Source organism: Dendrobates tinctorius, unplaced genomic scaffold (genome assembly GCF_039654945.1).
Source record: "Dendrobates tinctorius isolate UK_male_01 unplaced genomic scaffold, ASM3965494v1 ptg000250l, whole genome shotgun sequence".
NCBI classification, from domain to species: domain Eukaryota; kingdom Metazoa; phylum Chordata; class Amphibia; order Anura; family Dendrobatidae; genus Dendrobates; species Dendrobates tinctorius.
Window position 1 is genome coordinate 14,793,171 of NW_027361917.1, and position 14,108 is coordinate 14,807,278.

A 14,108-nucleotide genomic window follows, 5' to 3' on the forward strand; every position below is an offset into this window, starting at 1 on the left:
TTATATGCCTGTCCTTTTAAATTATGTATGTACTAATGATTTTTATTATTTTTACATGCAGTATGTCTTCAGAATCCGAGTATTCCCCATCGCGGCAGGAATTGGCGCAAGCAGACCGTGAGGTGATTATTTTCGTGCATCTGGTAAGTATATCTGCTGCTTCTCCAAATCTCTTACGTTTTTTTCAACTTTCTTAAGACATCGTCATCATCATCTGCGGACGGCACTAGTGAGGGCGAAGAGCAGGAGCAGCGAAGCCAAGTCCCGGTGGTGATACGGAATGTAAGTATCAAATGATTTGTAATGTTCTTTATTTTTTATCTTCTATTTTTAATCATTTTTTTGTTTCTTTTTTTGTAACTTTTTATTCAATTTAAATTTGATTATTCTAATGAATGTGTTTTGTCTAGGTTCCACAACGGGATGAAGACGTCTACCTGGATAATGAGCAGCTCATCAGCCTGGTCCAGGAGCGTTCGCCGTTGTGGGACAGCCGTGACCGTCTGTACAAGGACAATGTGGTGACCCGGCGGCTATGGAATGAGGTGGCCGCAGCGTTGATGGATGGCTGGGACAGCGCCACAGCATCCTCCAAAAAGGCGTTTAGTGAGTATTTCCCTGCTCTGTATTGTGCCGCAGTGACTGTTGTCCTTGACGGCACTGTTGGGTTTCGTGCTAGGCGTATTCTAGCAGGAAACCCAACAGTGTCATCGGGGTCTACAGTGACTGCTTTGAGTATTGTATTGCTACATTGTGCCGCAGTGACTGTTGTCCTTGACGGCACTGTTGGGTTTCGTGCTAGGCGTATTCTAGCAGGAAACCCAACAGTGTCATCGGTGTCTACAGTGACTGCTTTGAGTATTGTATTGCTACATTGTGCCGCAGTGACTGTTGTCCTTGACGGCACTGTTGGGTTTCGTGCTAGGCGTATTCTAGCAGGAAACCCAACAGTGTCATCGGTGTCTACAGTGACTGCTTTGAGTATTGTATTGCTACATTGTGCCGCAGTGACTGTTGTCCTTGACGGCACTGTTGGGTTTCGTGCTAGGCGTATTCTAGCAGGAAACCCAACAGTGTCATCGGTGTCTACAGTGACTGCTTTGAGTATTGTATTGCTACATTGTGCCGCAGTGACTGTTGTCCTTGACGGCACTGTTGGGTTTCGTGCTAGGCGTATTCTAGCAGGAAACCCAACAGTTTCATCGGGGTCTACAGTGACTGCTTTGAGTATTGTATTGCTACATTGTGCCGCAGTGACTGTTGTCCTTGACGGCACTGTTGGGTTTCGTGCTAGGCGTATTCTAGCAGGAAACCCAACAGTGTCATCGGGGTCTACAGTGACTGCTTTGAGTATTGTATTGCTACATTGTGCCGCAGTGACTGTTGTCCTTGACGGCACTGTTGGGTTTCGTGCTAGGCGTATTCTAGCAGGAAACCCAACAGTGTCATCGGTGTCTACAGTGACTGCTTTGAGTATTGTATTGCTACATTGTGCCGCAGTGACTGTTGTCCTTGACGGCACTGTTGGGTTTCGTGCTAGGCGTATTCTAGCAGGAAACCCAACAGTGTCATCGGTGTCTACAGTGACTGCTTTGAGTATTGTATTGCTACATTGTGCCGCAGTGACTGTTGTCCTTGACGGCACTGTTGGGTTTCGTGCTAGGCGTATTCTAGCAGGAAACCCAACAGTTTCATCGGGGTCTACAGTGACTGCTTTGAGTATTGTATTGCTACATTGTGCCGCAGTGACTGTTGTCCTTGACGGCACTGTTGGGTTTCGTGCTAGGCGTATTCTAGCAGGAAACCCAACATTTTCATCGGGGTCTACAGTGACTGCTTTGAGTATTGTATTGCTACATTGTGCCGCAGTGACTCTTGTCCTTGACGGCACTGTTGGGTTTCGTGCTAGGCGTATTCTAGCAGGAAACCCAACAGTGTCATCGGTGTCTACAGTGACTGCTTTGAGTATTGTATTGCTACATTGTGCCGCAGTGACTGTTGTCCTTGACGGCACTGTTGGGTTTCGTGCTAGGCGTATTCTAGCAGGAAACCCAACATTTTCATCGGGGTCTACAGTGACTGCTTTGAGTATTGTATTGCTACATTGTGCCGCAGTGACTCTTGTCCTTGACGGCACTGTTTTTTTTATCAACAGTGGACAAAGTCCGAACACGTTGGCGTTCGATCAAGGACCGCTTCAACAGTGATGTTCGTGCTGAGGGCCAGGTTCGCAGTGGATCTGCGTCAAGGACCAGAACTAGATACCGTCACTATCATGCGTTGCAGTTCCTAAGACCGGTCCTTGCCACAAGATCGTAAGTATTATACATTTTGGGTTTTTATTTTTATTAATCTGTGTTTTTCTAATCCACAGCTGATGCTTCTTGTAAAGGCATGGTAGTAATGATTTTCCTTTCTTCCACAGCACCTGGAGCAGCACCCTGCAACCTGGCCCTGGAGCGGTCCTTCCTCGGACGTCCTCTGACCCGTCCCAGCCATCCGACAGCCAGGAAGCACCTTGCAGGTCAACCACACACACAGCTGGTGACCAGGAAGCTGGGCCATCAGGTGTTCCCCTGTCCCAGGTCTCTGCCACTGGTTATGCGGGCACTACCCGCCAGCGGCAGAGGGCCTTGGACAGGAATGTCTTGCCCGAGTTTATGCATTTGAGCGAGACATTTAATTCCAGCCTCAAGTCACTGTCCGACAGAGTTGAAAGCGGTTTTGCCCTCATGGAACGTGGTTTTAACCACTTTGAACACCGCTTCAATTCTGTAGAACAGCGCCTTGACCGTCTGGAGGCCGACCTCAACAGACCAGCACACCATTTTTTTAGTAAGATTGAAAAGGGCATGGCGGAACACCTTAGTCCTGATCAACAGCTGAATGTGCTGCAGGCCTGCAACAATGCTTTCTTGCAGGCTATGCAGCATAATCGGTACGGTCAGCAGTCAGTGGTGTCCTTTCCACCTGTGCCACCATTGACTCGCTTCACCTCACTACCGACTTGTGCTGCATACCACTGCACGGACACCTCTATTCAAAGCCAGGACACCCACCGTTACACCACCACAAGTCTGAGTGCAGCTGGTCACTTCACCGACACCACCATGGCAAGCGCTGCTCCTGTCTGGAGCACCACCGCCAATCCCATGCATGCGTGGAGCTCAGCCACCACTAGGCAAACATGGAACAGCCCTGCCGCTACAACAACATGTAGTAGCCCTGCCACCACCACTCTGCAAACCTGGGCCATCACTGCCGCCACCAGTCCTCCTGCAAGGACGAGCACTGACAACGAAGAGCAGCAGCAGCCACCTCAGCAGCAGCAGCCACCTCAGCAGCAGCAGCCACCTCAGCATCAGCCGCCACCTCAGCAGCAGCAGCCACCTCAGCAGCAGCCGCCACCTCAGCAGCAGCAGCAACCACCTCAGCAGCAGCAGCCACCTCAGCAGCAGCCGCCACCTCAGCAGCCGCCACCTCAGCAGCAGCCGCCACCTCTGCAGCAGCAGCCGCCACCTCAGCAGCAGCAGCCATACCAGCAGACGGGGGACCTACATTCCATATTTGCCCCTACTTCAAGGCGAAATCAATCAAGGCGGGCATTGGGCCAAAGTCGGTCCAGGCACACAAGCCTACGGCGACATGCCTTTACAACTAATGTAACTGAACAGATTTCCTCTCCTACAAGTGTTCAAAGTTTAATTCCCTTAACTGGACTACCTTCCCCCACAAGTTTTGTTGCCCCTTCCCCTCAAACACCGTCTTCAACTGCAAGTGTTGCATATTCCCTGCACACCCCCAAATTGAAACCATCTGCCCCCAAACGCCGTAAAAAATAATTTTTAGTTTTTTTTTTGTGATAAAAAATAAATTTACATTTGTGGTTCACCATTAATAAGTTTCATTAATGTTGTTTGCGCCGCTCACACACACTGATGGGTAAATACATGTTAAAAACCAACCCAAGGGCTAGTATAGTCATATGTGAAATAACATGGACTAGTATAGTCATTCCAAGGCCTAGTGTAATAACTCTAGTTTTACCAAATAGAATCTGGTTTCATGAAAAACAAACTGTTGAAACTTGTCTAAAAAATAAGTTTCTTTCTAGTTTCACCAGTTTGTTTTTTGTGAAACAAGATGCTAGTTGTTAAAAATCTAGTTATTACAGTAGGCCTTGGTATGACTATACTAGGCCGTGGTATTTCACATATTACTATACTACTAGCCCCAAGGCCTACTGTACTCATATTTGAAATACCACGGCCTAGTATAGTCATTCCAAGGCCTAGTGTAATAACTCTAGTTTTACCAACTAGAATCTATTTTCAAACTGTTGAAACTTGTCAAGTTTCACAAAAAGATACTAGTTGGCCAAAATCGAGTAGGCCTTGTTATGACTATACTAGGCCGTGGTATTTCACATATTACTATACTACTAGCCCCAAGGCCTACTATACTCATATTTGAAATACCACGGCCTAGTATAGTCATTCCAAGGCCTAGTGTAATAACTTGTAATGGAGCAGATTACATGAGCAGATTACATTCATCCACTCAATGCTGACTTGTATTCCCCATGGACTTTCATTGGGGTTGGGTTTTGAGGGTTGTGTTTTTAGAAAATCACATACTTTGTTTTAAACTAGTTGCACAATTTTCTCTTGAAAAAAAATGGTTTCCTGATTCATGGCCTGCAGCTTTGCTCATTCCAATATATTTCACGCAGACTAGCAATGCTGCATTTTAACTCGTATGTGTATTTACCTGCCCAGGTGTGTGAACATAACAAAATTCAGTTATACATGGGAAGTTTTTTAATTAATTGGAGTTTAAAAAATATAGTGCACTCAGTAATGGTATCAAATAAGGATTTTTATTACCATAAACAACAACATTACACCATTTCATCTTGCCAGTGCACCCGTCCTACATCAGAAATAAAGTAGGCCGCAAATTTGTCCCTCATTTGGCCAACTTCAACGGATGACCTGAGAGTGTGCTGAGTGAATTCAGGCAATGGGTTAGGAGCATCATCGTCCAGTTCAAAGGTCGGGTGCTCTTTAGCCATCACAAAGTTATGTAGAACCACACAGGCCTTCACCACCTCATCGACTGTTTCAAGTTTAAGATTAATGGCCGTGCCCAGAATTCGCCATCTGGAAACAAGAATCCCAAAAGCACACTCGACAGTTCTTCTGGCCCTGGTCAGCCTGTAATTAAAAATTTTTTTGGTGTGGTCCAAGTCCCGGCTGGAGTAGGGTTTCAGTAAGTTTCCGCACATTTGAAAAGCCTCATCGCCAACCATTACAAAGGGCAGTGGCGGAGCTTCGGTGTGAGGAAGAGGCCGTGGCATAGGGAAATTAAATTGGTTGCCATACAACCTCCGGCCCATGTCTGAGTTTTTAAAAGCCTGCGAGTCATTACCACGGCCAAATGCTCCAATGTCCACTGCTACAAACATACATCCGGCATCCGCAATTGCAATGAGTACTATTGAAAAGTACTTTTTGTAATTATAGTACTCAGATCCCGTTCTTTGGGGTTTGATGATCCGTATGTGTTTCCCATCAACAGCTCCCAAACAGTTGGGAAAATTGCATACTGTCCAGAATTTGTCAGCAATTTCCATCCACTTTTCAGCGGTGGGCAGGGGCATAAATTCTGGGCAAAGAACATTCCAGAGAGCCCGGCAGGTGTCAGCAACAATTCCAGACAAGGTAGAGATTCCAATACGGTACTGGAAGTGTAGTGAGGATAGGGTTTCTCCAGTCGCCAGGAATCTGTGAACAGACAAAGAAGTAAAATTAATATTTATGTATATTATTTTTAAAAACTATAAAAAAAAATATTAGTACATTCACGAAAACTAATTACCCAAGGTTTTGAATACTAAATTTACAAAAAAAAAACATCAGACCACACCCCTTTGTTTTTAAAACATACCGTAATGTCACCAGTAGCCGTTCCTCAGGAGGAATCGCACGACGGAGCTGTGTGTCCTGTCTCCGGATGGATTGTTGGACACGAGCAAGCAAATCCATGAAACTTTCGTGGGACATCCGGATATAATCAGTAAATTTCTCCGGGTTTGCACGTAGCTCGCTGTAGAGGGTGTGGTATGCCCCACGGCTCTCCCGGAGTTCAACAATCGGATGTATCCACATACGCCGCCGTCTTCGCTGCCTCTCTCTCTTCCTTTGTTCATGGCAAGCAACTGCATACGCCTGAGCCATCGCGATGTCCAAATCCAAGTTGAAGTGAAAACTCTTCCAGCGCAGATCCATGGTCACGAGAAGAATCAAGCAAATGTGAAGAATACTGTAGACAGGGTCTATATATATTAACATACCACACCCACAATGAAGTCCCATTGGTCTTGTGTGTTGTTGAATGGTTGTTTTTTCTTTTTTGTGGGGTTTTTCAAAAATCTGTAAAAAAACGCAAACGCACAAAAAACGCATACAAACGCGCAAAAACGCTGCGTTTTTTTCCTGCATGCGCATTAAAATGCTGGAAAAAAACGCAGCGTTTGTATGCATTTGTATGCGTTTTTTTAATGCGTTTTTTTGCGGGAAAAACGCGCTGCAAAAAAAAGCAAGTGTGAAACTAGCCTTACTTTATTATAATGTCCCATGGGGGACATCACTGTCCTGTGACAGATCGCTGATCTGTCACATCACAGATCGCTGTGACAGATCAGCGATCTGTCACAGGCACAGCTGCAGGCTTCCTCATGCCTGCGCTCTGCGGGCAGTGAGGAAGCCAGCTCCCTGCAGGACCCCGAAGGTCCCCGTCGCCATATTGGATCCGGGGACCTGCAGGAAAGGCGACCCCCGCAGCGGCGCTGCACATCGCGCTGCTGTGGGGGTCGCAGGGAAGCACGGAGGGAGCCCCCTCCCTGCCGATGCTTCCTTTAACCCCCGGTACACCGCGATCATGTTTGATCGCGGTGTCCCAGGGGTTAACGTGTCGGGGGCGGTCACACATTGTGCCGGGTGTCAGCTGTGATAATCAGCTGACACCCGGCCGCGATCAGCTGCGCTCCCCCCGTGAGCGCAGCTGATCGCATTAAACGTACTATTCCGTCCTTGGGACTTAGGTCCCAGGTCACATGGACGGAATAGTACGTCTAATGTAGGAAAGGGGTTGATGGACCTGACAGATATCCCGGATTATCAGATATTATCAGTATTAACATTAGTTTTTTTCATGTTTCACATAGAAGCTTATAGGGAAAAAAACACCAAAATTCGCACAGTTCAGCAGCGTCTTCAGCCTGCCAGCGATCGCAGATCGCATGAAATCACATCCACTTTTCTTGCACATATAGGCCGTAGCGTAAATGCTGTGTCTTCCGCTGATTTTTTGGGGGGGGCCAGAAATTCTGCTACGTTTAACTGTGTGAATAAATGCTGGGCAGGGTGCAATAGTTGACTGCTTTGTCTCCCATCCTTATAGGACCCCTAGCATGGTCCGCTGAGCTTTGAATGATCTTTTAATAGGCTTGGATTCTGATAAATAGTTGTTGCAATAATCGCTGGAACCAAGTCCTAGTGGCAGGGCTACAACCCACCTCCCCATAAAATATAATGTACCCCCCATAAGAATATAATACAACCCACCTCCCCATAGAATATAATGTACCCCCCATAGAATATAGTACAGCCCACCTCCCCATAGAATATAATGTACCCCCCCATAGAATATAATACAACCCACCTCCCCATAGAATATAATGTACCCCCCATAGAATATAGTACAGCCCACCTCCCCATAGAATATAATGTACCCCCCCATAGAATATAATACAACCCACCTCCCCATAGAATATAATGTACCCCCCATAGAATATAATACAACCCACCTCCTCATAGAATATAATGTACCCCCCATAGAATATAGTACAGCCCACCTCCCCATAGAATATAATGTACCCCCCATAGAATATAGTACAGCCCACCTCCCCATAGAATATAATGTAGCACCCCATAGAAAATAATGTACCCCCCATAGAATATAGTACAGCCCACCTCCCCATAGAATATAATGTAGCACCCCATAGAATATAGTACAGCCCACCTCCCCATAGAATATAATGTAGCACCCCATAGAAAATAATGTACCCCCCATAGAATATAGTACAGCCCACCTCCCCATAGAATATAATGTAGCACCCCACAGAATATAATGTATCTCCCCCCCGGTGTGTATATGTACACGCCGGTCTCCTCATCACCACCGGTGAAGCCGCTGCTGGCACAGAGCTGACATCGTGCAGATGGCCCCGATCACATCAGACAGCGCCGCCCTTTGCTCTCCAATAGAATAGCGTCATAGTGCGGTATGCGCGCATGCTACGACTCCGGCGACATGGTCCGCAGGAGGATTCTGACAGAAGGACACATGTCCGGTCATATTATAGATATATAGTCACGAGCGAACGGGTTGACACCCTTTAAACTGTTCCAGAAAATGAGTGCAATTTACACTTGTTTTGTTCTATACCTGTTACTTATCATAAAGTGTGTGCAGTGCGGTGGCTGAACGCAGGCAGGCGCATGTGGAGGGAGGGACCGCCGGAATAGGCAGCTGCTGGATCAGACTATATTGCAACATGGGCAGCTGCTGTCACCGTCGCAATCCCACCAGCCTCCGAAGCCCACTGGTCTACATCCAGACACTACCGCACACATCTCTATAAGCAGACCTCAGCGCTATTTATGTCCCAGTAATGGCCAACCACTATAAATTATGGAGATTTTTTAAAATGCCACCAGAGTGATCTGCTGACAAACTGAACATCCCTATTGTCAAAATGTCCCGCCCCTGCTGTGTATTTTGGAGAAACTAGGTGACACGTTTGTGTTTCCTGCAGCTCATTTGCATATATGGATGAGCAAGCGCTGTGATTGGCTGCTGTAGAATCCTAGTATGTTTCAGTTGGAAGAGAGGTCAAAGGCCATCGTGTCTGTCCGCCTGCTGCTCAATGCAGCAATGGCAGGATTCACTAAACCCTCTCAGACAGATGTCTGTCCAGCCTCTGGGTGAACAGTCCCACCGAAGGAGAACTCGTCACCTCCTCTGGTGGCCGCCTGTTCCACTCATTGCTCACCCTCACTGTCAAAAAGTTTTTTTCTAATGTATATCTTTTCCCTTTCATCCCATTGCTTCTCGTGCTTCCATGTGCAAATGAGAATAAGGATGATCCCTCTACATTGGGGCAACCCTTCAGATATTGGTGTCCTCCATGTTATAGAAGGGAACGCCTTTCCGACAGAACAGGCTGACTGAACGTGACGGCCGTCGCCATGATCCCTATGGCCGGCGCATACACACTGCTATGTTGCTGATGTTGTAGCACATTACTTCAATGAAATATTAATGGTGCTGACACGTGCCGGATTATCAGACGTTGTCAGTATTAATCGTGGTGACAGGTGCCGGATTATCAGATGTTAGAAGTATTAATCGTGCTGACACGTGCCGGATTATCAGATGTTGTCAGTATTAATCGTGCTGACAGGTGCCGGATTATCAGATGTTGTCAGTATTAATCGTGCCGGATTATCAGATGTTGTCAGTATTAATCGTGCTGACACGTGCCGGATTATCAGATGTTGTCAGTATTAATCGTGCTGACAGGTGCCGGATTATCAGATATCATGAGTATTAATGGACCTGACAAATGCCGGATTATCAGATGTTGTCAGTATTAATCGTGGTGACAGGTGCCGGATTATCAGATGTTGTCAGTATTAATCGTGCCTACACGTGCCGGATTATCAGATGTTGTCAGTATTAATCGTGCTGACACGTGCCGGATTATCAGATATCATGAGTATTAATGGACCTGACAAATGCCAGATTATCAGATGTTATCGGTATTAATGGTGCTTACAGATGCTGGATTATCAGATGTTATCAGTATTAATGGTGTTGACAGGTGCCGGATTATCAGACTTCATCAGTATTAATGGTGCTGACACGTGCCGGATTATCAGATGTTGTCAGTATTAATCGTGCTGACAGGTGCGGGATTATCAGATGTTGTCAGTATTAATCGTGCCGGATTATCAGATGTTGTCAGTACTAATCGTGCTGACACGTGCCGGATTATCAGATGTTGTCAGTATTAATCGTGCTGACACGTGCCGGTATAACAGATATCATGAGTATTAATGAGCCTGACAAATGCCAGATTATCAGATGTTATCGGTATTAATGGTGCTTACAGATGCTGGATTATCAGATGTTATCAGTATTAATGGTGTTGACAGGTGCCGGATTATCAGACTTCATCAGTATTAATGGTGCTGACACGTGCCGGATTATCAGATGTTGTCAGTATTAATCGTGCTGACAGGTGCGGGATTATCAGATGTTGTCAGTATTAATCGTGCCGGATTATCAGATGTTGTCAGTACTAATCGTGCTGACACGTGCCGGATTATCAGATGTTGTCAGTATTAATCGTGCTGACACGTGCCGGTATAACAGATATCATGAGTATTAATGAGCCTGACAAATGCCAGATTATCAGATGTTATCGGTATTAATGGTGCTTACAGATGCTGGATTATCAGATGTTGTCAGTATTAATCGTGCTGACACGTGCCGGATTATCAGATGTTGTCAGTATTAATCGTGCTGACAGGTGCCGGATTATCAGATATCATGAGTATTAATGGACCTGACAAATGCCGGATTATCAGATGTTATCGGTATTAATGGTGCTTACAGATGCTGGATTATCAGATGTTATCAGTATTAATGGTGTTGACAGGTGCCGGATTATCAGACTTCATCAGTATTAACCCCTTAACCCCCAAGGGTGGTTGGCACGTTAATGACCGGGCCAATTTTGACAATTCTACCACTGTCCCTTTAACAGGTCATAACTCTGGAACGCTTCCATGGATCCCGCCGGTGATTCTGACATTGCTTTTTTCTCACGACATAGTGTACTTCGTAGGGATATACTATTGAAGAGAAATAGCGCAATAGTGCATTATCCAGTGTAGGTATATCAATTTAAAAATAATACACTCACCAGATGGAGCTTGTAATAAGCATGGAGGATTCGCTGCTGCAGAAACCACAGATCCACGAGGGACCAACGTAGAAGATGCAGGAGAGGAGAAAAAGTGGTCAGACAATCCGCGCTGCAAATCACTTTGAACCCCCAAAGGGCTTCACAGAAGTTTATAACGTGCAGCCATCCAATTAAAGACATCATATTTTTTCCACAAAAATGATCTTTTCACCCCCAATTTTTATTTTCCCAAGAGTAACAGGACCCCAAAATTTATTGTGCAATTCATCCTGAGTACGCTGATACCCCATATATGGGGGTAAACCACTATTTGGGCACATGGCAGAGCTCGGAAGGGAAGCAGCGCCATTTAACTTTTTTGGCTGGAATTGAGATCGGACACCATGTCGCGTTTGGAAAGCCCCTGAAGTGCCAAAACAGTGGAAACCCCCCAATTCTAACTCCCACCCTAACCCTAGCCCTGACCCTAGCTCTGACCCTAGCCCTAATGGGAAAATGGAAATAAATACATTTCTTTTTTATTTTATTATTTTTGCCTAACTAAGGGGGTGATAAAGGGGGGGTTTGATTTACTATTTATGGCGGGTTTTAATTTTTGGCAGCTGTCATACGCTAAAAGACGCTTTTTATTGTAAAAATAGTTTATGCATCACCACATTTTGAGAGCTATAATTTTTCCTTATTTTGACCCACCGAGTCATGTGAGGTCATATTTTTTGCGGGACGAGTTGACGTTTTTATTGGTACCATTTTCGGGCACGTGACATTTTTTGGTCGCTTTTTACTCCGATTTTTGCGACGCAGTATGAACAAAAACCAGCTTTTCAGGAATTTCTTTTGGGTGGGGGTGCGTTTACACCGTTCCGCGTGCGGTAAAATTGATAAGGCGCTTTTATTCTTCCGGTCAGTATGATTACAGCGATACCTCTTTTATGTCTTTTTTTATGTTTTGGCGGTTTTATGCTATGAAAATTTTTTTTTATAAAAAATAATTATTTTTGCATCGCTTTATTCTGCGAGCTATAACTTTTTTATTTTTTCTCTGATGATGCTGTGTGGTGGCTCGTTTGTTGCGGGACAAGATGTCGTTTTCAGCGGTACCATGGATATTTATATGCGTCTTTTTGATCGCGCGTTATTGCACTTTTTGTTCGTCGGTATGATAATAAATCATTAATTTTTGCGTCGTTTTTTATTTTTTAAGGGGAACGCTAAAGGGGTTAACTAATGGGACAGTTTTATAGGGTGGGTCATTACGGATGCGGCGATAACAAATAGGTGTACTTTTATTGTTTTTCTGTTTCTTTATTTTCAAAAAATGAATTTATTAGGGAATAATTTTTTTTCTTATTTATTTAACGATTTTATTAAAATTATTTTTACACTTTTTGTTTTTTACTTTATTATAATGTCCCATGGGGGACATCACTGTCCTGTGACAGATCGCTGATCTGTCACATCACAGATCGCTGTGACAGATCAGCGATCTGTCACAGGCACTGCTGCAGGCTTCCTCATGCCTGCGCTCTGCGGGCAGTGAGGAAGCCAGCTCCCTGCAGGCCCCCGAAGGTCCCCGTCGCCTTATTGGATCCGGGGACCTGCAGGAAAGGCGACCCCCGCAGCGGCGCTGCACATCGCGCTGCTGTGGGGGTCGCAGGGAAGCACGGAGGGAGCCCCCTCCCTGCCGATGCTTCCTTTAACCCCCGGTACACCGCGATCATGTTTGATCGCGGTGTGCCAGGGGTTAACGTGTCGGGGGCGGTCACACATTGTGCCGGGTGTCAGCTGCGATAATCAGCTGACACCCGGCCGCGATCAGCTGCGCTCCCCCCGTGAGCGCAGCTGATCGCATTAGACGTACTATTCCGTCCTTGGGACTTAGGTCCCAGGTCACATGGACGGAATAGTACGTCTAATGTAGGAAAGGGGTTGATGGACCTGACAGATACCGGATTATCAGATATTATCAGTATTAACATTAGTTTTTTTCATGTTTCACATAGAAGTTTATAGGGAAAAAAACACCAAAATTCGCACAGTTCAGCAGCGTCTTCAGCCTCCCAGCGATCGCAGATCGCATGAAATCACATCCACTTTTCTTGCACATATAGGCCGTAGCGTAAATGCTGTGTCTTCCGCTGATTTTTTTGGGGGGGCAGAAATTCTGCTACGTTTAACTGTGTGAATAAATGCTGGGCAGGGTGCAATAGTTGACTGCTTTGTCTCCCATCCTTATAGGACCCCTAGCATGGTCCGCTGAGCTTTGAATGATCTTTTAATAGGCTTGGATTCTGATAAATAGTTGTTGCAATAATCGCTGGAACCAAGTCCTAGTGGCAGGGCTACAACCCACCTCCCCATAAAATATAATGTACCCCCCATAAGAATATAATACAACCCACCTCCCCATAGAATATAATGTACCCCCCATAGAATATAGTACAGCCCACCTCCCCATAGAATATAATGTACCCCCCATAGAATATAATACAACCCACCTCCCCATAGAATATAATGTACCCCCCATAGAATATAGTACAGCCCACCTCCCCATAGAATATAATGTACCCCCCCATAGAATATAATACAACCCACCTCCCCATAGAATATAATGTACCCCCCATAGAATATAATACAACCCACCTCCCCATAGAATATAATGTACCCCCCATAGAATATAGTACAGCCCACCTCCCCATAGAATATAATGTACCCCCCATAGAATATAGTACAGCCCACCTCCCCATAGAATATAATGTAGCACCCCATAGAAAATAATGTACCCCCCATAGAATATAGTACAGCCCACCTCCCCATAGAATATAATGTAGCACCCCATAGAATATAGTACAGCCCACCTCCCCATAGAATATAATGTAGCACCCCATAGAATATAGTACAGCCCACCTCCCCATAGAATATAATGTAGCACCCCATAGAAAATAATGTACCCCCCATAGAATATAGTACAGCCCACCTCCCCATAGAATATAATGTAGCACCCCACAGAATATAATGTATCTCCCCCCCGGTGTGTATATGTACACGC

At 45.6% G+C, this 14,108-nt stretch overlaps 1 protein-coding gene across 1 annotated transcript; it reads left to right on the forward strand.

Moving 5' to 3' along the window:
- Positions 1-2,078: 2,078 nt before the first annotated feature.
- LOC141063615 (uncharacterized) lies at positions 2,079-3,978 on the forward strand. The gene is made up of 2 exons (XM_073557737.1): positions 2,079-2,315; positions 2,426-3,978. Exon 2 carries the CDS (start codon positions 2,661-2,663, stop codon positions 3,840-3,842), a length of 1,182 nt encoding a protein of 393 aa, XP_073413838.1. The 5' UTR covers positions 2,079-2,315; positions 2,426-2,660; the 3' UTR covers positions 3,843-3,978.
- The last annotated feature ends 10,130 nt before the right edge of the window (positions 3,979-14,108 follow it).